Raw genomic sequence first — 23,041 nt, 5'->3', positions numbered from 1 at the left:
ACCAGCCCTCTCACAACCGGACTGACCAACGGACCGACCTATGGGAAGGCTGCACCCAGGACTCCTGGGTGCTATCGACAATGAGACACGAACACGCTCTACAATTCCGCTTAGGTCCGACACCCTTCAAGAGTGTGCTCCTTACCACCGTTGAACCAGACAGCGCCAATCTTGAACAGAAGAGCACTGTGCGCTTGATAAACCCAAGCGATGCCATTAGCGGCTTCTACTCCAGGTACTTCCTGGTGCCCAAGAGGGAAGGCAGTTTCAGACTTTTTCTGGACCTCGGGGACCTCAACATGTTCCTCAAACAGAGGAAGGTCAACATGTTGACAGCACAGCGTATCCTCCAGTCGGAATTCTGCATGCTGCTGTTTGGCATCTCACTGGCGCCCCAGACATTTTCAAAGTGCATGGATGCAGCACTGGTTCAACTCAGGCTGCGGGGTATTCGGATCCTGAACTATCTGGACGATTGGCTAGTTTGCGAGTGGTGGCTCCGTCCCGGCAAACTGCGCCTCGGATCTCCCCTTGGCTCCCCTCACAGAAGGGAAGCTGTCACTACGGATGCCTCCAGCCTGGGCTGGGGAGCGGTGTGGAATGGGAGAGGAACAAGAGGTCAGTGGAAGGGACATTTTGGCAGCAAGCGCACATAAATGCCCAAGAACTGCAAGCAGTAACCCTGCTGTTATCTCATTTCCGCCAGCAGTTAGCGCACAAATATGCACTAGTCCGGACGGTCAATACTACAGTGGTAGCCTACGTAAACCACCAAGGTGATCTTCGCTTGCCGGGCCTTCAGCATGCAGCGAAGAGACTCCTGTCCTGGACGCACAGAAACTTGCATTCCATTAGGGTGGTTCACCTCCCCGGTGTGTACAACAAGGCAGCAGACTTCCTTTCCAGAAGAACACCAGACAGCTCAGAATGGAGACTGCACCCTCAGGTGGTGAAACAGATTTAGGAGAGGTTTCGTACTGCACAAGTCGACCTCTTTGCCACAGCTGAGTCCACTCATTGCCCCATGTGGTTCTCTATGGAGAGAGACGGGGGCCCCCTGTGAGTAGACACGTTGGCTCACCCCAGGCCACAGGGGCTCTTGTATGCGTTCCCTCCACTACTGCTATTATGACACTAGAGAGGATCAGGGTGAAGAGAGAACAGGTTTTGGTGGTTGCACCGAGATGGCCAAGGCACCCCTGGTTTGCTCTCCTCTCCAACATGTTGTTGGGTCAACCATGGCAGCTCCTGCTGTGCAAGGACCTCCTGAGCCAAGCAGAGGGGTTATTATGGCACCCAAACCCAGCCCAGCTCCAACTCTGGGTCTGGCCATTGAATGGAGCCGTCTATCCAGACGAGGTTTACCAGATGCAGTGGTAGAAACACTACATTCTGCTAGGGCTCCAAGCACTAGAGCCCAGTACTCATATAAATGGAAAGTTTTCCAAAACTGGTGCATTGCCGAAGGTCACGATCCAGTGACTTGCCCTATTGAGACAATATTAACCTTCTTACAACATCTGTTTGATGCGGGAAAATCCATATCCACTCTGAAGGTATACCTGGCAGCAATATCAGTGTGCCCTGATAAAATTGACTTTGTCCCCCCTGGGGCACACTTCCTGGCAGTGCAGTTTTTTAAAGGGGCTCGGAGGCTTGGTCCTCCCATGAAAAGCATGGTCCCCAAGTAAGATCTGGAACTGGTATTGCGGGTCCTTATGGGTCCCCCTTTTGAGCGCATGGCATCAGCAAAGCTGCACCCTGTTTCCTTGAAGGTGGCGTTTTTATTAGCTATTACATCTGCCAGACGAGTAAGTGAGCTTCGTGTGCTGTCCATCGATGACACATGTATGGCTTTCACTGGAAATGACTCACAGATAACATTGAGAACAAATCCAGCCTTTTGCCAAAGGTGGTCTCATCATTCTATATTAATCAGACATTTGCCCTCTCTGGGCTCTAGGGTGTTGCAGGCGGCATGCGCTTAGGCGTCATGAGAGCTCTGAGACTATCACCGTGGGGCTGTACTGTTGGTAATCTGGAGCAACAACAGCTCTGGTACAGCTTCCCATTCGGTAGTGGTTGTCATTCAATTGAAAGGGAACGTTAGGTTATTACCATAACCCTGGTTCCCTGAAAGAGAATTACAACCATTACTCTTCAAGGTCATGTCCCCAGCTGACCTCTGATTTAGAAAGAAAATGGCGACATGCTATATATACTTTAAGTTCTCTTTTAAGGGTTAATATATAGGCAGTTAGTGTATCAATAAATGTATGAATTTACTAGTATGAAGATTACTTTTCTTTTTATTACTAGATAAAGATTACTAGTTCTTTATTTTAGCAATATTTACCTTGCAATATTTTCAAAGGAGGCTGATGCAATTAAACCTTAATTACTACATTTTTAATATACTGCTTATTAGTTTGAGCTTTAAGTCTGTTGTTATAAATGACAAACCACCTGGTGGGAGAAAATTAATACCCCTTTTAATGCAAGAGATGACAATAACAAGTGCTCTTATTTATGAGTGTTTTGGCTTACTGCATGAGAAACACATAGGTATATAATAATGAAGAACCACACAGCTTATAAATTTAAAAAAAAATAATAAAAAAATTAAAGGGGTAAAAAAACTAAGTTACTTTCTTGGTGGGACGCTTCTAAAAATAGAAGATTGTTGCTTGTACATTAGCTTTGCCACATTCTTGGCAACTGGTTCCATTTTTTTTATGTCAGCACGGGGCTGCATACTGTATCAACACTGCCTGGGTGAGCACATGTGTTTGATATGTTAGCTCACTTGTTTACATCTCTTTTCAGAAAGGAAACACTGCGCTGCATATAGCTTCACTAGCTGGACAGAACGAGGTGGTGAAAGAGCTGGTCACGAACGGAGCGAATGTGAATGCCCAATCACAGGTAAGAATTGTTTCTCAGTCTCAACACAGTGCTGTTATGAAATATACAAAGCTGCTGCGTAATAGTGTGAAACAGCCTATAAACTGGTTAGGAGGCAGTGAAGAGACCTGTCTGCAATGGTTGAAGAAACAAGCTTCACATTATATAGCACTGATTGACAGGGGCTTGAGGCAGAGTTCTGCATGGGTCTGAGTTTTACGACCCGCTTCTGACCCGGATCCGCTAGTACAGGACCTGATCCAAACCCACAATCCACTGCACCACCTTCTTCTTACCCGCGACCCGACCCGCATTAATAAAAACTTCAACCTGACCCAAACCCGAAAGTGTTTGTCCTATACCTGCTGCCTGCACCGACTGCCTCTCTCACACTCACATTCACACACAGATATCTCTACCATTCTCCACAGACTGAGTTTATCTCAGAGGCTATACAGCGTGGTAGCTTTCTCTAGTGGTCTGCATATATTTTAACATTGTAAAATTAACTATCTCTACTTACTTTACTCTAAAATACCTATTCCTTTCATGCCACCAGTTGAAAGGGAGCTACAGCTGTGCTTTTGCAGAGATGATGTACCAGTTTTGTGGCACAAAAACATGACAAGCAATGAATCCAGTAACATTTTCATTATTTTCTTTCTCTGTGATTCCAAAAGAATTCCACACTTTACCTCTCTAACTACTATGCACTACATGATGTAAACCCTGCACCTCGTCCACAGGCATTTTTAATATCACCAAGCAGACGTGATAAAAGAATCTTGCGACGTATCAAACAAATAGCAAAACAAACCGAGAACACTGCTAAGTCAGCTGACTCCTCCCAAATTGGCTTCTGCTTTAGTTCAGGAAAAAACGGTACATTTACCTTGTAATATGTTATTTGGAAAAGGGTTACAGATGAGTATGCTGAGGACAGAAAACACTTTTGGTGATTCAAATTCAGACCTGAGCCTGACCCGAAAATGACATTTTCTGATCCGAACCTGAGCTGCAAACCGCGAAAAGTTCACATTCTGACCTGAACCCAACCCGCTTTGAGGGTTACCTGCGTGTGGCCGACATGATGCAAGACTCTACCTTGTGGGAAGATCACATCTGCACTAGTTTTCCCAACCTTACTGCCTGCTTCCTAGGGGACACTTTCAGCATAACAAAACAATACAAATTAGCATCCCCAATTTTCCACCCTCATATGGCTACCATGATATTTTTTTTTTTTTTTTTGGGGTTCTGGATAATAAGAAACCTAATACTTTTCAAACACTGGTCCATTCCACAATTTCATAGAAATATAAAAATTAATAAATCCAATGACAAAAGTTTCGAATGGAAGTCTTTTTCAGTGTCTTCAATGTCAATTGAATGATTCCCCTTGTTCTACTTAATGTGAATTTAGGTCAGTTTAACCTTCTTGAGCTGTATTTTGATTCTCGAATACTTCATGAAATTTAGTACATGAAGTTCCTCTACTACAGTCGTTTGTATGTAGGTCGCTGTACTAAAATATTGTATACAGTGCTCCCACCTTTATAAAACCGTAAAATATAAATGCTCTCTGCTTTTACTGTGTAAAGACCCTTTACTAATTCACTGCTCTCAATATTTGATATTTTTTATGTGGAGCCAGATAGTGAAATGATGAAGGATGGCTGCACCCAAAACTGAAACAGTGGTTATTGTTAAGTGTATACTCACAGGTGTCTATTCAATAGATATAAACAGTATCAGATCTAAATAGATAGGGCTAACAGTAAAAGTCTCCTATAGTGTATTTATTTCTATAAAATGTATAAAAAGCTAGGGACGGTGATCTTTTTGTGGTGGTATTTAAAATGACAGCATTTACACTGAACAGACCACCCTTCTGGGTATCGCAGTGAATAGTGCACTACACCGTGGGGAGGGCATTCACAAAAACCTGATTCACATGTACAGTATATGTCACAAAACTAAATTTGAGAAAGAAGTCAAGATTTTTTCTTCTGGCTATTAAATGCAGTGGCTTCTTTGATCTTGGGGTGCTGACTTGAAGTTGAATGACGACTGTGAAATTCAGTTGTGCATGCAACTGTGCACCTCACAAAGCCCTGCAGTTTGAGACCCCCCTCTGTCTTTAGGTCTCTGCTGTTTCACTAACTGCATTGTAACATGATCAGAATAGATAACGAGAGACACAACCTGTGGAAATGTGTGTGGGTTTTAAATAGGCCATAGGAATGATTACTGGAGTATAGTTGAACCTATGTGCATTGTGTAGGCTAATGTGTTGTTACAGGTTGTCGGCATTCCCTGACTGCTGCACAAAAGCAGTTGTTGTGTATTAGATCGTTTCAGGGTGGACCACAACTGCATCACTGAGCTGCCATGACAATACTGTAAAGATGAACTCAAATGTTAGAAAGGGTCAGGGAATAGTATTCTCAATCACCATCTTTATTTTATTTGTTTTAATGAGAGGAATAACAGCTGTGTAGTACAGTGCTAATCTCTTGAGTTGCTTTGATTTCTTACAAACCGATTTAAAGAGCTGAAGGCTTTGAAATACATCGTCATATTAACAGGGTTACGATGGATTCTTCCTTTTCTAGTAGTCTTTTGGATTGTTTTATGTTTTCCTTTGGGATGTGCATTTGTACTTCATCGATGAAATAGCCAACTGGCGGTGCATTAAGAAATGATAATGGATCTGCAATTAGGAAGTACATTTAAGTTGCCTTGTGAACTGTGTAACATTGTCAGTCAGACTCCATGTACTGTCTAAGGTTCATTTCTAATTATCAGTACATAGCAACAACCACCTTGCCCCGGATAGCCTGAAAAGTCAGCTTGAAGTGTGTATTGGTGCTTATTAACATTTCTGTTAAATCTAACAGAACTGATTGAGTAACACAGCAATGCCTGTTTGTAATTAGGCACGTTAGACTTGTAAATACATAATTAGATAAATGACTTGATCGTTCTATGTGTTTGCCAGATATGGATGAATTGTAATGTATGGTTGTTGTTTTTGCTTTACAGAATGGCTTCACACCGTTGTACATGGCAGCGCAGGAAAACCACCTTGAAGTCGTCAAGTATCTCCTTGACAATGGCTCCACTCAAAGCATTGCAACAGAGGTGAGTGACATCTGCCCCAGGAGCAAATCATTTTTATACTTGCCTCATTATGGAAATTCCACTGTCCACACGGCCTGTTTCAGAGATTTCCAAGAGTTAAAGGTGACACAAGTCAAATACCCATGAGTGCAGCAAGATATATATACACACACATTGCCTATAGAAAGTCTACACCCCCTTGAACTTTTTTCACATTTTGTTATATCAGTGCCTCAGAGTTTCATGCATTTAAAAGTGGATTTTTTCCACTTATCTACACACAATACTCCACACTGTTAAGGGGAAAAAGTTTGTTGGGATTGTTTGCACACCTATATTTGACAATATTTGACCATTCTTCTTTACAAAACTGTTCAAGCTCTGTCAAGTTCCTTGGGAAGCGTTGATGGACAGCAGTCTTCAAGACATGCCACACATTTTCGATTGGATTTAGGTCAGGGCTCTGACTGGGCCACTCAAGGACATTTACCATTTTGTTCCTTAGCCACTCCAGTGTAGTTTTGACTGTGTGCTTTGGGTCATTGTCATGTTGAAAGGTGAACTTCCGTTCCAGTTTCAGCTTTCTTGCAGAGGACAGCAGGTTTCCCTCAAGGACTTCTCTGTACTTTGCCCCATTCATTTTCTCTTCTTTCCTGACAAGTGCCCCAGTCCATGCCGATGAGAAACATCCCCATAACATGATGCTGCCACCACCATGCTTCACAGTAGGGATAGTGTTCTTTGGGTGATGCGTTGTGTGGTTTGGGCTTTTGGCCAAACATAATGCTTTGCATTTAGGCCAAAAAGTTCAATTTTAGTTTCATCAGACCACAAAACTTTTTTCCACATGGCTAAAGAATCTTCTGAGTGTTTTTGTTGCATACTTCAAAAAGGATTCCATGTGGGCTTTCTTGAGCAATGGCTTCTTTCTTGCCACCCTACCATAGAGGCCAGATTTGTGGAGTGCTTGGGATATTGTTGTCACATACACACTTTGACCAGTCTTGGCCATAAAAGCCTGTAACTCTTGCAAAGTTGCCATTGGCCTCTTGGGAGCCTCTCTGATCAGTCGTCTTCTTGCTCGGTCATCCAGTTTGAGGGATGGCCTGATCTAGGCAGGGACTTGGTGGTGCCATACACCTTCCACTTCTTAATAATCATCTTGACCATGCTCCAAGGGATATTCAAGGCCTTTGATATGTTTTTATACCCATCCCCTGATCTGTGCATTTCAGCAACTTTGTCCGGGAGTTCTTTTGAAAGCGCCTTGGTGCTCATGGTTGAGTCTTTGCTTTGAAATGCACTACCCAGCAGTGGGAACCTACAGGAACTGTTGAATTTATCCTGAAATCATTTGAATCACTACAATTTAACACAGGTGGAGGCCACTTAACTTGGTGTATGATTTTGAAGGCGACTGGTTACACAGCTAATTTAGGATTACTATTACAAGGGGGGGTGGACACTTATCCAACCAAGCTATTTAATTTTCAATTTTTTATTAATTTTCTACAATATATTTTTCACTTGGAAGTTGTGGGGTAGGATGTGTAGATAAATGAAAAAAAAAAAAAAAAAAAAAACACATTTTAATTCCAGGCTATAAGGCAACAAAAGGTGAAAATTTTGAAAAGGTCGATATTCCGTAACAGTTATATATATTTATATAATTATATATATATATATATATAATATATATATATGTATATTATTTATTTATATTTATTTTTTTGTGGGGGTGGTCCACACTTTTGTTGCTAATGTTAAATTCTGTCACGAATATGAAGAAATAAAATGAATAGCACCATGATATAGTTTTGCAAAACAAGACTTTTCTGGAGATCACTCATAGGACACAGATCAATTTGAAGGGAGTTCTAAACTTGGCAGCTGTGTCTCCCAGTAGCCTTTGCAAGCAACAAGCAACCACTGTGTCTTCTATGTTGTACTTCTCAAGCCATGCACAATGAAGAAACTTAAGCTTAAACAAAACTCTGAGGTTTACTTTTGGCTTCATCTCGAGGACCCCTCCCCAGCACGCAAATTATTTGAACTGAAGTGAGAGAAAAGCTCAAAAAAAGTTCTGAAACATTGCCTGGGTTCAGTGTAGATAAACTCCCCTAAGTTTTCTTGCTGCTTCAGTTCTTAAAAATACTTTATGATCCAAATACATGTTTCCCTAAATAATGTGAGAAAATGTAAGACTGGGCCCATGGCATTGATCTGGTTACTGTACTGCACTGTACTGTATTGTTATAAATATTTACACATTTTAGGATTTTGCATTAAAGGACAATGTAGTAATAGCTCCTAATTTGCTAAATTTGGCATATCTTTAAGCACAACCCTTTGGTTGCAACTGTAGGCTGAGGCTATCAAAAAGTACCATCGTCTAAAATATACAAGATTGTAATATTGCCACAGCTAGAATTCCTGAACTATGTATGGCTGTGGTTAATAATTAATATTCATCAGCAATGTTTTTTTTATAAGAATGTGCTCTTGTGACATTGTAAAGATCAAAGTATAATGTCGCCATGGAAATGCCACATGGATATATTAGGAACATTAACAATCTTTTTTAATAAGCAGCCAAAGGGATTTAACATACAATATGATAGATTATTTTAAATTGTTGGACTGGCAATAATTATGTTCAGTAAGTAATGGTTATGTTGTGTACTTTAATTAATTATTGTATTCCCCAAAGGTGTACTAATATTGATAGCATAGTAACTGTATGCTATTATGTGACATGAACAGCTTTTTAAAAAAGTGATTAATAAGAGTTACTGTTTAGATTACGTCTTTGCATTTAGAATAATGTTGCAGTTTAATGTCTTCACTTGGCTCTTAATTGCATAATGTAAAAACCCATTGGCTGAAAGCAGTGACAGATCAAAACTCTGCCATTGTTTAAATCATTAAAAGAAGGGACTTTAAGAAAACTAGCATCTCAAGTATATATGTGAGTCTTAAATGCATTTTGTCTTGCAAAATTGCAGTTTAGTCCCAATTCAACATGTTAAAGCTGTTGGTATTTAGATTTGTGCCGTGGTACTGTATCCCCCATTCGCTGCATAGCTCTCAAATGTGTAGTTTTAAAAGAAACACATGTCATAGTAAGCATGCATTTCCATTTTAGCACATCATTCCTGGCACTACACTAGGTCACTTAACCTCAGCAGTGTATTCGGGGTCAAAGCATGTTACTGACTACAGTGCCTGCCTGTCAATAGGGGAAGCAGCTGATTTATTAATGACAGAAGGGAGTGAAGGGGTGGGGACAGTTTTATTCCAGGTAAAATGACCAAAGCAGGGAAAGAGAGGTTGCAAACAGATTTATTTAACCTAGTTTACTACTAATATATGTTTGTGACAGTATAATATGTGTTCCTGTCAAAACTTCTATTTTAAGACCTGCAGTGTATACTGATGGCATTCTTTTGATAGCTAGAAAATGTTTTTAGAATAATTTGCATTAAGAAAAGGCACCATTATTTGAATGTAAATGGATCGTGCACTGATGTTCCGGATGTCTTCCCTTTTAGGATGGTTTTACACCTTTGGCGGTTGCTCTGCAGCAAGGCCATGACCAGGTGGTGTCTCTCTTGCTGGAGAATGACACCAAAGGGAAGGTCCGGCTCCCAGCTCTTCACATCGCAGCCCGCAAAGACGACACCAAGGCGGCCGCGCTGCTTTTACAAAGTGACCACAATGCAGATGTGGAGTCCAAGGTGGGTCATGCAGTTTCCTGTGGAATTCTAGAATAGGAAATATTGCACTTCAAGTATTTCTTTCTTTTAAAGATTTTTAGATATTATGTTCCATGAATAGGCAATAGATCATTCAAATGGTATAGTAAAACTAGTGGTATAGATCATATTTTTCCAATATCTGTTTTTATGATTAAAATATGGTTTAATTTAACAATTGCTGTTGCTGTTAAAGAAATGGTCTAACACAGTTTCCTGGATATCCAACTGTATTTCATTCATAAATCCAGACTTCTGTCTGGTTGGCCATCTAAAATTGACCAAATTTGTACTTTTGGTACATTTTATTGGGCCAGATTGAAGTGTAGTATGTAATATACAGTACAGGGCTCGCAAAATTTTGGTAATGGTACTTGCCCTTCGGGCAGTCCATTGTTGACATTTGGTTGTCCAAAGAAATGTCAAGTTGCCCGTAATTGACCTATGGACTGTGATTTGTACAAAGTACACTGTACTCAATATAGGTACAATATATCAGGGTATCTCACAACAAGGAAATGCATGTACATGGATTAGGGAGTGGTTAACATGTAGAAAACAGAAAGTACTGATTAGAGGAGAAACCTCAAAATGGAGTGTGGTAACCAGTGGAGTACCACAGGGATCAGTATTTGGTCCTCTGCTATTCCTAATCTACAATAATGATTTAGATTTTGGTATAGTAAGCAAACTTGTTAAATTTGCAGACGACACAAAAATAGGTGGAGTGGCAAACACTGTTGCAGCAGCAAAGGTCATTCAAAATGATCTAGACAAGATTCAAAACTGGGCAGACACATGGCAAATGACATTTAATAGAGAAAAATGTAAGGTACTGCACGCAGGAAATAAAAATGTGCATTATAAATATCATATGGGAGATACTGAAATTGAAAAAGGAATCTATGAAAAAGACCTAGGAGTTTTTGTTGACTCAGAAATGTCTTCATCTAGACAATGTGGGGAAGCTATAAAAAAGGCCAACAAGATGCTCTGACATATTGTGAAAAGTGTTGAATTTAAATCAAGGAAAGCAATGTTAAAACTGTACAATGCATTAGTAAGAACTCATCTTGAATATTGTGTTCAGTTCTGGTCACCTCACTACAAAAAGGATATTGCTGCTGTAGAAAGAGTGCAAAGAAGAGCGACCAGAATTATTCCATGTTTTACCAGGATGATCTGTGAGCGGAATCTCGATTGGGAAACCGCTATTTGATTAAAGCACAGAACGTTATCTTGTTATAGAGTAACACACGTTGTGCGACATATTTTTTTGGTTGTTGCGGAACGTCGGGCTAGCGATTTTACGAGCCCTGCAGACATGAAATGCTATGTAGGTATACACGGCTGTGGAAGGGGTGTGGGTAATTCACTGACCAGGAGACAGACAGGTGTACTTGGAAACACCACACAGGTGCCCAGTTTTATTTTGGACCGGTTCTTCTTCTTCTCCGGCAGAGGGCACTGTTGACCGTGGGCTGCCTATCAACGATGATAGACAGCACCACGGAAATACCACAGCTGGTACACGAACAGCAAGCGCACTCGCAGGTGCTCAAAGAAATAATAATGAAAACAGAAGGCGAAAAGAACAAGGGAAAATAAAACAGTAATAAAACTACAAATAAAAGGTGCTGTACTCGGCAGCGTTATCCTGGTCGCCGCTACCTGCACGACCCGGATCACCGTCCTGTTCTATCGGCTATCTAGCCTGCTCTTTTACAATACGCCGGGGTCTGCCCAAGGATTCCCTGCTCTCCCTCTCTATTTCGCCATGAATCTTTATTTTTCTCCCGGCTGATTCCCGGTCCTGAATCAAAGCCTCCGCACTCTTGGCGCGTCTAAGTGGGCAGACCTGAGGAAACAACAGAGCATTATTTTATAGGACCAACAATCACCCAAGACCCTCCTCTCAGCCATTCAGAGAGGGGGGAAAGTCCACACACCCACTTTCCCACCTCCCCGTGTCACTGCCATGACTCACAGGCGGTTGTTGGGCAACTGCCGCCCTCTTCCTGCAGCCCGTGAACACGCCAGCAGAGTCAGCACAGATCTCTCCCTGTTACAACGGCATTTACATCTTAGTACATGTATTATGTCTATGTGTTTAAATTGTTGAACAATAACTTTTAAGTAATGGAAACTCATACATTAAAACAGTACTGTATCATTCTGGTCATTCCAGCTACAAATAGACCCAGTTATGAGCAGGTGGTAGATCGACCCTATCAGTAATTTCAGGTTAAGTTCAGCGGTAATTACCCAACTGTGAAACTTGTACATTTTAGATACTGGTCTGTTCCTGAAATTGAAAAAAAAATATTTATGTATATGGCATTTCATCCTTCCCAGTGTCAATGATGTGTGCGTACAATAGGAGACACACAACACATCCCCACATTGAATGAAAATTCACATTTTGAGGACATTTTTACTGGGGTTCCACAACACATTTCATAGGCTCTCCACTACAAAAACTTATATCGAAGTTAGCCATGTTTATCTCACAAGTGTGACCTGAGATATCTTGAGGTAACAGTCAGTCACCTATCTTATTTTCTGAGGAGATCAAACCACCGTCCTTGGTCTACTTGAGCTAGACTGCCCTGTTTAGAAATGTGCATGTCCCAAGGCAGTTACAGCAGGTATCCTTTTTATTTAGTATATCTACCGTTCCTTCTGTGCTTGTTATCATGACTTTCTTGTCACTTAGTCATCATGTAGCTTTGTGTACCCATTCTCACCTGAACTGTACACTAACAGTTCATTTTTTTCTTTTCTTGACTGCTGGTATCGTAGATGGTGGTGAATAGAACGACGGAGGTATACACACGTATATATATATATATATATTGTATCCATTGACAGTACCACATTGCATTCTTTAGTGCTGCTGCTTCATCATCTCTTTCCTTCTCTCTGCATTGCTTTTTTTCTGTAGATTTTTGCTTTAGTTATAAAAAGGAGCATGTAATAGTAGCTGGGACAAGCAGCAGGGATGTATGCAGCTGAAGTGTTATTTTTTATTTTATTAACGTTAAACTGCTTTACAAATGTATTATTCTCTAAATAATACATATTTAATTTCTGCCAAAATTTTGATTCCGTTTTCAGTCTATACTGTGAGAATCTTGACGATCATCCCCTGTGGTGTTTGCCTCAACTCTCATCTTGTTGTAATATCTTTAAATGAGTCAATGAGAAGGCCCTTTTGTGTGGAGATTTCAGGGATAGGTACCTGTTAGAGGGGTAATTATCAAGGCTAATATGTTTTTAAAGCATTGGTTATTACTTGTACAACTTTTAACTGTTGCCTTGCTGAAATGTAAAAGAAAGTTTCACTTTTAGCAAAAAAAAATCGAACCTGAAGAAACCAAAGCAGTGAAATAGCTGTTTTGGGGCACAAGGGTTCATATTGTAAACCAGTCAGTGACGCAGCTGCAGATAACCCTATCACAGCTGTGCATCTCAGATTTAATCCACAGGCTTCTGCATGACATTTACCCTTGCAGGTGCCAGCGAATGAACAGGACCCAATGACTCCAGAGTTTGCAAACTTCCTAACATTGTTTTTCCTACAGTCAGCATGGCTACAAGGCTCGCTACATTTGCAAATGCATTTCCTACTAGAGTCTGGTAGTTGGAGAACTAATTATACTGCATGTTCAAAATCAGTCTCATTGATTGAAAAAAAAAAAAAGTTGTGAAGAGCAAATATAAGATTATAAAATATTATAAACCTAATGGAAAGCTCAATTCTGCTTATACTGGTGAATGCAACCAAGAATGTCCTCTGCCATAGACATCCAGGACAAAGGTTGTAATATACCTGTATAGTGAATATATATTTTGAAAGACTAGATTAAAACAGACCAGTTAATATTGTCTGAACATCTGCAAAAAGTTTAGAGCAGCATTTCTTCCCCCATTTCTGTCAACTGACCTTTTAATGTGCACTAAATTATTGTTTGCTGTTTTATTGTTTTTCTTTATTTGACTTTTGTAGCCAGTGTATCCTGCCACAATGCCATACAGTACATTTACTTCCTGTACTACAGGTAATCAGACCTTACACTTGTGTTACTTGTTATACTCTAGGTGGGGTCTTATTACCTTTAATTAAGAAATGGAGAGAGCAATTCTACCAAATGTGTAGCGTTGAGGCAGGATAAAAATTGTGAGAATAAAGCTCTGGCTAATGCACAAGGGCATTTTTTTAGTGTGGGGTTAAACCCACAGTAAATGTTTTTATTTATAGGGAAACATTCCTATGGTTTATAATAATGATAATCCCACCCAGAGCCGGTGTTTACCATGTAATGCACATCCTGTCAGAGCTTTAACAGCATGAAGTTGAAATATCTAACAAGACTGACATTAACCTCTGGTAACCACCTGCTTTGTTGTGGATTATTGGACATACTAAAATCTTTATAATTAAACAGCTCACACCCAAACTGACTTGTTTTGTACTGACACTTCTTTTTAATTCACCTTGCATAAAGGCCTCAGTGTAGTACTTATGACTTAAACGATAGTGCTGTAGTTTATAAGAAAAAAAAAGCTTATTTGTGGTTTAATTGTTAAGACTCAACATGTTAATTTACGTTGCTAGGTTAATTTTTCACACATATAATGACATATATTTAAATTAAATGTCATTTGTGTTTCATTTGTGAGTCACCAGACACTATAAAGAATTTTAAATTATACCTCAGGAGGTTTTTATCTAATTCTCAAGCTCATTAAGTAAGTAAGCCACGCTTTGTTTAAGGGATACAAAATTTGTCTAATCAGTGAAATTGAGTCCCAAACTGGCTCATTCTTCCGAATATAACTGGCTTGTGGCGAATGGTTAATGTGTTAAATTGTAAACAGAAAGTCAGCATGACTTTCACAAAAATGGTAGGCGCAGTCAATGAAGAGGCAGCTGTGATTGTCAGCCACAATTCATAACCATTGTATTTCATTTTTCTTCCAGAGTGGCTTTACCCCGCTTCATATAGCTGCTCACTATGGAAATATCAATGTTGCCACACTGTTGCTCAACCGAGGTGCTGCTGTAGATTTCACAGCAAGGGTAAGATATGTACAAAATCCTGTATGATGTTTTAAGGATGGGGGAATGTATTGTCTATATTAAAGTACAGTTTGTATCTAGTGGTGTTAACCAAAAAAACTACAAACACATGCAATGCTACCATTATGTAAATGTATTACCCCATGCATCACTTACTGACACAAATGACAGGTGTTTCTGTAATTTATATAACAAGTGTGGTGTATTTAAAATGCAGTTTACATATAGGTTGTACTGACCATCAAAGGAGAAGAAAACAACATACTGTACATAAAATCAACTCATATATTCAAAATGGAACAACATAAGTGAAATAATCCTAGCGTTCAAAACACATGGACCTACATAAATCAGAGAAAGCTTAAAAAAATAGCCCCAATAGCCCAATCCTTGACAAGAACAGGAAACTAGAAGGCAAGAGATAGATAGAACATTTTCAGGAAGGGTTAAATCGACCTGTCCCAGATATAACAGCTGACATACAACTGGCAGAAAGAGACATTACAGTTGATATCTCAACCACCAACAAAGTAAGAAATCAGCTGTTTCAATTTTGAAAAACAATAAAACACCTGGAAAAGATGCCATGTGGCCTCTATTCATAGAATAATGGGAGAAAGAAGAGCTCCTGGAAGACTGGATCCAAGGAAAGATTATCAAAATACCCAAGAAAGGCAACAGTTGGCGACAAATTACTCTGCTAAGTAAAATCTTTAGCAAGATTATTATGGCCTGGATGTATTCAGCCATTTATAAATAGTTAAGACAAGAACAAGTTGGCTTCTGAAGAGGCAGAGGAACAACAGAACACATCCTGTACAGAGACACCCTCTGGAAAATCATCAGACATTATGGAATACTGGAAAAAATAGTAACACTTATTAAGCTGTTGTATAAGGATTTCTCCTGTACAGTGGGAACCTCAGACTGATTTCCCAGAGAAGTCTGGTGTCAGACAGAGCTGTGTCATGTCGATGCTCCTTTTCAACCTTGCAGTAGATTGGATAATGAAGGCCACAACACACAAACAGGCAGGCATCAGATGGACCTTGTTCTCCACCCTAGAAGACCTAGACTATGCTGGCAGCATTGCATTGCTCTCCCACACAAAATAACAGCCACATCATGTCGAGTTAATTGGACTAAAAGTTAACACCAATAAAATAAAAGCCATGACAACCAATGTCACACAGCAGCAATCCACCGTGCTCCCAAACCAACAGCTGGAACATGTTGAAAAATTCACTTATCTTGGAAGTATCATTAGCCAACAAAGTGGAATTTTGCAAAATGACTTTTCAAAATTGAAACCAGTCTGGAAGTCACTGAAGTACAGAAAGGAAGCTAAAGTGAAGATTTATCAAAGCAATGTACCCTCTGTTCTCCTATATGGATCAGAGTCCTGGCACATAACTCGGTATGATCTGAATAAACTTTCTATTAAGATAAATACTCTGCATACTCTCCACCAAGCCACAAAGCAAGAAGACATCACTATCATTTCGATGGATCATGCATTGAGCATGGAAGACTACATCCCGGCTTAGACAGCTCTGAGATGAACCCTGGAAGGATTCAGCAGAAGAGGAAGACCCAAAACAATTTGGTGAAGAGCAATCAAGAAAGGCCTGAAATTCACTGGGGTACCCAGGTCAAAATTGCATGGCAGGACCTTCTGTGATCCTTATGTGCCACTACTAGGTTTGATAGAGTGAGTGAGAACTGACAGGGATCTGTAACAATGAGTAACTAACTGATTCCATGACCATTGTTCCAATCTTGGCCAATGAATTATGTACCTGTCCTGCCAGCCAGATAGTTGGTCATTTGCATTATGGAACAAATGTACACAGAGATCATCCTCTTCCAGTACAAAAGAACCCTAATCACTTAACAGTTTTATTTTTGTATTTAAGATTTGTATTGGTGTGCTTCATTATTGCCAAAGATAATTACAGGCAGCCACTGCTAAAAGCTTTTCAAATAGAAAAGCTTATAATTACTCTATGCAATTATCTACACTGGATGTAGAGGGCAGAATAATATGGAGAATTAACACTAGAGAGCGGTGTTGCATAAGACCACCTGTGTAAAAGTACTCTTATTTCACACAGAGCATACTGCCATTAGAGGATACCGGCTACAGCAGAAATAGTGAGATTCAGCAAGCTCTTTATTTCAGAGTACGACTCGCACCATGTTTTCTAAAGCTTTTAAAGTAACAAGTAGCCCAGATGATTGTCAGTGTTGTGCAATGGTTCTAAGAGGCAATGGTAATACAAATACAGTTCAGTGAGATGTGCCATTTGTAGAAAGCACAGCAGTGGTTTTATTTTTAATTATATCGGCATACCAGTAGAATCACAAAGGTTGGAACCAGTACAAATCAGTATTCCATCTAAGTATCATGGTAGCATTTTAGTACAGTTCAACTACAAAGTTACAAAAACTACATTTACCAACTGACCGGTTAACCAAGCGTACAATTTGAAACCGGAAACAGGGCTCCTGGCTATGTGAATTCAATTTAATTTTATTTTTCTAATTTAGTTTTCCATTTGTTAAAGATGTACACCTTTTATTAAAACAGTACCCGTACATTAAATCATTAGTTTCAGAGTTATAGACACATCCTTCATTCCCTGTGTCCATTCAATGCATTTAGGGTTTTACTGTATCAGTGTGCTACCGTTTGTTTGTTTACCTCTGAGGTAGAAAAACATTTTTAGTTTAGCGTTTAAGCTCTAGAAATCGTAGTCATCCAATAGGTAACATTGATAATATTACTATTACAGTATTGACCACCAATTAATATTGTGCATTTGTTGTTCATCTCCACTTATGATGCTGGCATTGTGGTATTGCTGTAGTAATCTAATAAGATTAAAAAGGGATAATATTAAAAACAATGTCCAGGGAAGGCATATTGAAATCTCGGGATACGTTTCTCAAAATCAGGATGATCCAGGGAAAACAGGGACAGGTGGCAACTCCAGCGATCATAACCAATAAGCAGTGTATGTTCCTTATATCACTTGATAACTTATTATCTAAAAATCATATATAATAACAGAGAATAAAAACATAAACACTGACTAGCATACCATAACAATTTTATTAACGTTATTTCTTTTCATTGCTAACATTGGGTTATGCCAAAGCTGGACCAAAGTGCCTATAGTTACCTAAATAACGTGGTGCTTTTTAAAACACCAAATTCTGTGTAAAGGGATGTCAGTTTCATTCTACAGAAATGTGTTGCTTCTTGATAAGTCAGTACAGGCCAGATATTTCTAGGCTTAATTGAAATAGTTTTACTCCTTTCAGGAAAAATATATATATATATATCATCATTTGGAAATATAGCCCATTTATTGTTTTAGAAAAGGTACCAGTATGATGCAGAGATGCAGACTGGTAAGTAAAAGCTGTTCTAATATGACATTGTTGCTATTTGAACTCGCAGAATGACATCACACCTCTGCATGTTGCTTCAAAGAGAGGCAATGGCAACATGCTCAAGCTGCTGTTGGAGCGAGGATCCCAAATTGATGCCAGAACAAAGGTAAAACGCAAACAGTTTAAAGGTATTTACATGCTGCTGTTTTTGTGTGGATCATTTAGCATTGTCAATGTCCATTTCCGATTAAAATAGGTGCTTTAAGAAATTAGACCTACATTGTTTATAGAATTAGCAAAATAAGATATAACTACAGTGAGTTCTGAACTTCACCATCACATGTTGTATAATTCACTTTTAAAGAAACTGGGTGTTTTTTTCTTTTAAATTTGGCATCTCTTCAAGTGGATGTTGTTTTTGCCTGTAGCCTGGATGAGGGGTAAAATTTGTGATCCAAACAGATTTAAGCATTTGACCCCGAAGGAGCGGGCATAATCGTGTGGTAATGCTCGCCTCGTGCAGTTACATGCCCGAGCCGGAGGCGACACTCCTTGGTGCTCAAATTCTATTAGAATATGGATAGATTAAACAATTTTTTTTTTTAAATAAGTTTTTCTAATAGTTTTATCCTGATTTTATGGAGAACTGATTTTGGTTGATAAGTATTTACCTCAGTACTCCTTTGAGTAATGCGGTTTTCTCAAAAAACATCCGCGTTCTGTTCAGGCTCTTTGGTTTAATTTAAGCGGTGGACCCTGTAGGCTACTTCCAGTTGCGGCGTAAATAACACTTTAATACAGTATCATATTTATTTAAAATATTCTACTTACATGCAGCTGTTCCTACCCTCTTTTGTGAAGTGTTTGTTATCGATAACTTATTATTTTTTACAGGATATTTTCTCTCATGCACAGTACTGTAGTATAGCCTAAGTAGGATTTGAACAGACCGGACATTTCTGCAACAAATAGGAGACCAATCCAATAACTAAAGTGCTTTATCGAAGTGTAAGGTCTTAAATTCAAAGATTACTATCCTATACCTATCCTATTCAGATTCCCCACAATGTGCAATCAACCTTTCCAACAGCTCTTCCTGTTCTATATTACCAGTTTCTTTTGCAAACATTATTTTAAATTCTAACTAGACAAATGGATGCATGCAGACTGATTACAGATTATTATTATTTTCCCCATTTTCTAAAATCACATGCAGGAGAAAATGATCAAAGCGTGCCCAGGTGCAATATGCTGTTACAATAGGTTTTCTGAAAAGTGTGTTTACATGATACACATTTTGTTATGTGTGTAATTTAATTGGAAATTTCTAGGTGCTGTTTTCCGAAAACTGACTTTCGGAATATTCCGATACATTTTCTGAAAACTGTGTTACATGGCTTTCAATATCCGAATTAGTTTTCCGAAAAATGTCGGAATTCTTATGCTCATGTAAATGCACTGACTGACAGATTGTGTTGAGAGTGTGTGTACAATAAGAACTTAGATTTTCTTCCACCAAGCAGGAAAAGGTCAATAATAACAGCGAATACAGGTCTGAGGAACGGGTTTTTTTTCAGGCAGATTGATTTGGAACGGTGAATAAACAAAGTTTGAACATTCGGGCGGGTTTAATCGAGGTTTAAGCCCGTCTGGTTGACCAATCAGGTTACAAGAACTCTCCTATCCATATTCTAATTTACATTTAAAAGCTTTGTGTGGAAAGCTCAGACAGACAGGCTGGTGTGACCTCACTCCTGCATCTCTCATGCAGATTCTCTCACACTAGAAGTGCTTACTAGGGCAGTGTCAGAGAAAATGAAAAAAATAATTGCATGAATGTGCCTTTTGCAGCTTAACTCTGTACATTGTGCAATAGCCTGATAAATATATTCTTAACCAGCAACAAATTGGCGTGTTAAATTATATACCAGGTGGCTCCGTTTACTTTTTGTTTTTCGTTGTTAAGCAACAACAGGCAGTTATGTTAAAAAACCTGACACTTGTGATGGTTTATTGAGCTAAAATAAAACAGATAGGGAATGCACATTTATACAGGGCATGCTTTCACTGTGATTCCCTTCATCTTCATTTCTGTACTTTGTCTGGCACTGCCAAGCACTCAAGTAATTATTAACGGTTATTTTATTTAATTAATTATTACTTGTTGTCTGATGACGCAAATCTCACATAAACACTCATTAGTTCAGATGGTACTTTAAGATAATTGAATTCACATAAAAAAAAGAGCTGCATTAACAATAAACAGCATATTCAGGAATAAAGGTACACCTAAAAGGGGGAGCGATTTCTTCAAACATGGCTCTGCTTTTCAGTTTTGAAGAGAATATAAATTGGAAAAGAGCATTGTTCTGTCCCCAGTTTTATTTATAAACATTGTGGGTTTTTTTTTTTTTTTTTTTGGAAAGCCAGCACTTCAACTGTTTATATTCTCCAACAGGATGGACTGACCCCCTTACACTGTGGAGCACGAAGTGGCCATGAACAAGTTGTAGAAATGCTGCTTGATCGTGGGGCCCCCATTCTATCCAAAACAAAGGTATACCAGCAAGTACACTGAGAGTGGGTGTGTGTGAATATACCCTCACTGGCACATCAGCGGTTATCAGAAATTCCTTTCTGCATTGAGCAATTATTCCTTTCTGTGACATTAGACTAATAAAATTACTCAATACTGTTGTCATTTGATACAGGAGACCTTTCTTCAACCTCCCCTTTTCATGCTATTTCAGTCTTGTCTTACAGTAGAAGGGGTGTTTTGTAGTAGTAGTAACACTTTAACATGATATTAATAACAACACATGATGTAGATGTAGGTCGGAAAACTACATTTAAATCAGTTGCATAGCCTTTAAATGCTTCTCAACCCTTGTCATTTAGGGATGTCACTTCCATTACCAAGCTCAATTGCATCACATTTCAGGATATAAATAATTGTTGTTTTTTATTTTGTTTATCATCTATCTCTCTGACAATACAGTGGCATTGCATTGTCAATGGTTGCAATAGGGCAGCTACCATGGAATGAGCAATCAGTACAACGTTACCTACCACAGTGGTTACATTTTCATTTTATGATGACTGTATCAACCAATACATTTGTTATTGCTGTCAGTGTGCTACCATATTAGAACCACTGTGCAACATGTGTTACATTGTGCTGCCATTGCTGGTAATGCCACTGTCAGGATTTTCCAAAGGAAATGTACTGTCTTCAGGAAAACCTTTTGGGAAACCGGCTTTAGACTAGTGAATGCTAGTCTAATGTAGCTGTGTAAATGTGTAATCACTTTGTTCACAGAACGGGCTGTCTCCCCTGCACATGGCGACACAAGGGGATCATCTCAACTGCGTTCAGCTTCTGCTTCAGCATGACGTGCCTGTTGATGACGTCACGAATGACTACTTGACAGCACTGCATGTTGCCGCACACTGTGGTCACTACAAGGTTGCCAAGGTCCTCTTAGACAAAAAGGCCAACCCTAATGCCAAAGCACTGGTGAGTAGAGTGTGAAGTCAATTACCATCTTAGTCTGAGCCAGTTTCTATGGGTATTGAGAGTGGATCGCTTCAGCTCTTTTCATACTTGCATACTAAAAATAGCCCTTTTTCCTTAGAAACTCTAACTGCTAAGAGCGGTTGAAGTCTAACTTAATGTATAAGGTGACTTACAAAGACTGCACACTGTTCTCATTTTTTAAACTGGCTGCTTCAAACACTGTCTGTTTTTAACCAAAAAAACCCACATTGCTGTTTATTTAAGGCGGGTGGGCAATTTCGGTTCTGGAGGTGGAGGTGTCCCTCCTGGCTTTTGTTCCAACTTTGCCTTAAATTACTTAATTTGACCCATTATTACCAATTATTGGTCTAATTAAGTAATTTAGAGCACAGTTGGGAGGGATACCAGCCCTCCAGGACCGGAATTGCCCACCCCTGATTTAAGGTCTATGCTTTTGTCCATAGTTTTTTTTTTTTTTTTTTAATATATAGCTAGGAAAGTTATTACATTATAAGACAACTGTAATACCTTAGAAATATAAGTTCCCCTTTTGCATTTCTTTTACGTTTTGCTTTCTAAGATATTACAAAGCGTGATCTGTAACCTCAAAGAATCAAGTAGACAAACATTTCAGCTAATGCCTTCATCTGTGTTTTTGTAAGAGAGCTTGCTGCTACTGCAAATATCAGCAAGTTGGCTAACAATCTTGAGAGGTCCATATTCACAAAACTTTTACCCCAGTGTCCATTATGAAGTTAACAACTATTTAAAAAAAAAAAAAAAACAGGGATGGAAATAACTATTGCAGTTCAGTTTCCATGTTTTAAAGTGACCCTGATAAGCCACAGTATAACAAGCTCATAGTAAAACCAGGAATGGATCAAACAACTTATTTTAAATAACTCATTACAAGCTCCTACACACACACACACACACACACACACACACACACATTGTTTCTTGCTAGTTGATTCTCTTCACCAAAAAAAAAAAAAATGCAGAAAAATTGGTGGTAGATGCTTTGTGCATATGGTCCATAGTGTGATGTTTCAAGGAAGGAGCCCTAACTACCCTTAACTACTTTCGAGAATGTAAACAAACTGGGCTGTCAATAATATATGATGATTTAAAGTACGGTAATAAACCAGGGAATTACAATTATGAGTACAAATTGAGCACATGCAACTTTGAAGCATTGTAGTACCTGAAGAGTTAATCACCATTTCTTAAATGGCACAAGACAGTGAGTATGCAGTCATG

At 39.2% G+C, this 23,041-nt stretch overlaps 1 protein-coding gene across 10 annotated transcripts in view; it reads left to right on the top strand.

Moving 5' to 3' along the window:
• LOC121321869 (ankyrin-3-like) overlaps nucleotides 1–23,041 on the top strand; it is a 149,120-nt gene that overhangs the window by 47,188 nt on the left and 78,891 nt on the right. For 5 of the 10 annotated variants that reach the window (XM_041261172.1, XM_041261171.1, XM_041261170.1 and 2 more), the window contains exons 4-11: nucleotides 2,827–2,925; nucleotides 5,950–6,048; nucleotides 9,579–9,764; nucleotides 12,585–12,608; nucleotides 14,767–14,865; nucleotides 18,332–18,430; nucleotides 20,723–20,821; nucleotides 21,584–21,781. In XM_041261172.1, coding sequence (XP_041117106.1) covers nucleotides 2,827–2,925; nucleotides 5,950–6,048; nucleotides 9,579–9,764; nucleotides 12,585–12,608; nucleotides 14,767–14,865; nucleotides 18,332–18,430; nucleotides 20,723–20,821; nucleotides 21,584–21,781 — 903 coding nt within the window. The remainder of the gene's footprint in view (nucleotides 1–2,826; nucleotides 2,926–5,949; nucleotides 6,049–9,578; nucleotides 9,765–12,584; nucleotides 12,609–14,766; nucleotides 14,866–18,331; nucleotides 18,431–20,722; nucleotides 20,822–21,583; nucleotides 21,782–23,041) is intronic. The other 5 variants (XM_041261177.1, XM_041261174.1, XM_041261176.1 and 2 more) reach the window with 1 other exon arrangement.

This window comes from Polyodon spathula, chromosome 10 (assembly GCF_017654505.1).
Source record: "Polyodon spathula isolate WHYD16114869_AA chromosome 10, ASM1765450v1, whole genome shotgun sequence".
Taxonomy (NCBI): Eukaryota; Metazoa; Chordata; class Actinopteri; order Acipenseriformes; family Polyodontidae; genus Polyodon; species Polyodon spathula.
Note: the sequence above shows the minus strand (reverse complement) of the source record. Positions and strands in the feature narration are given on the sequence as shown.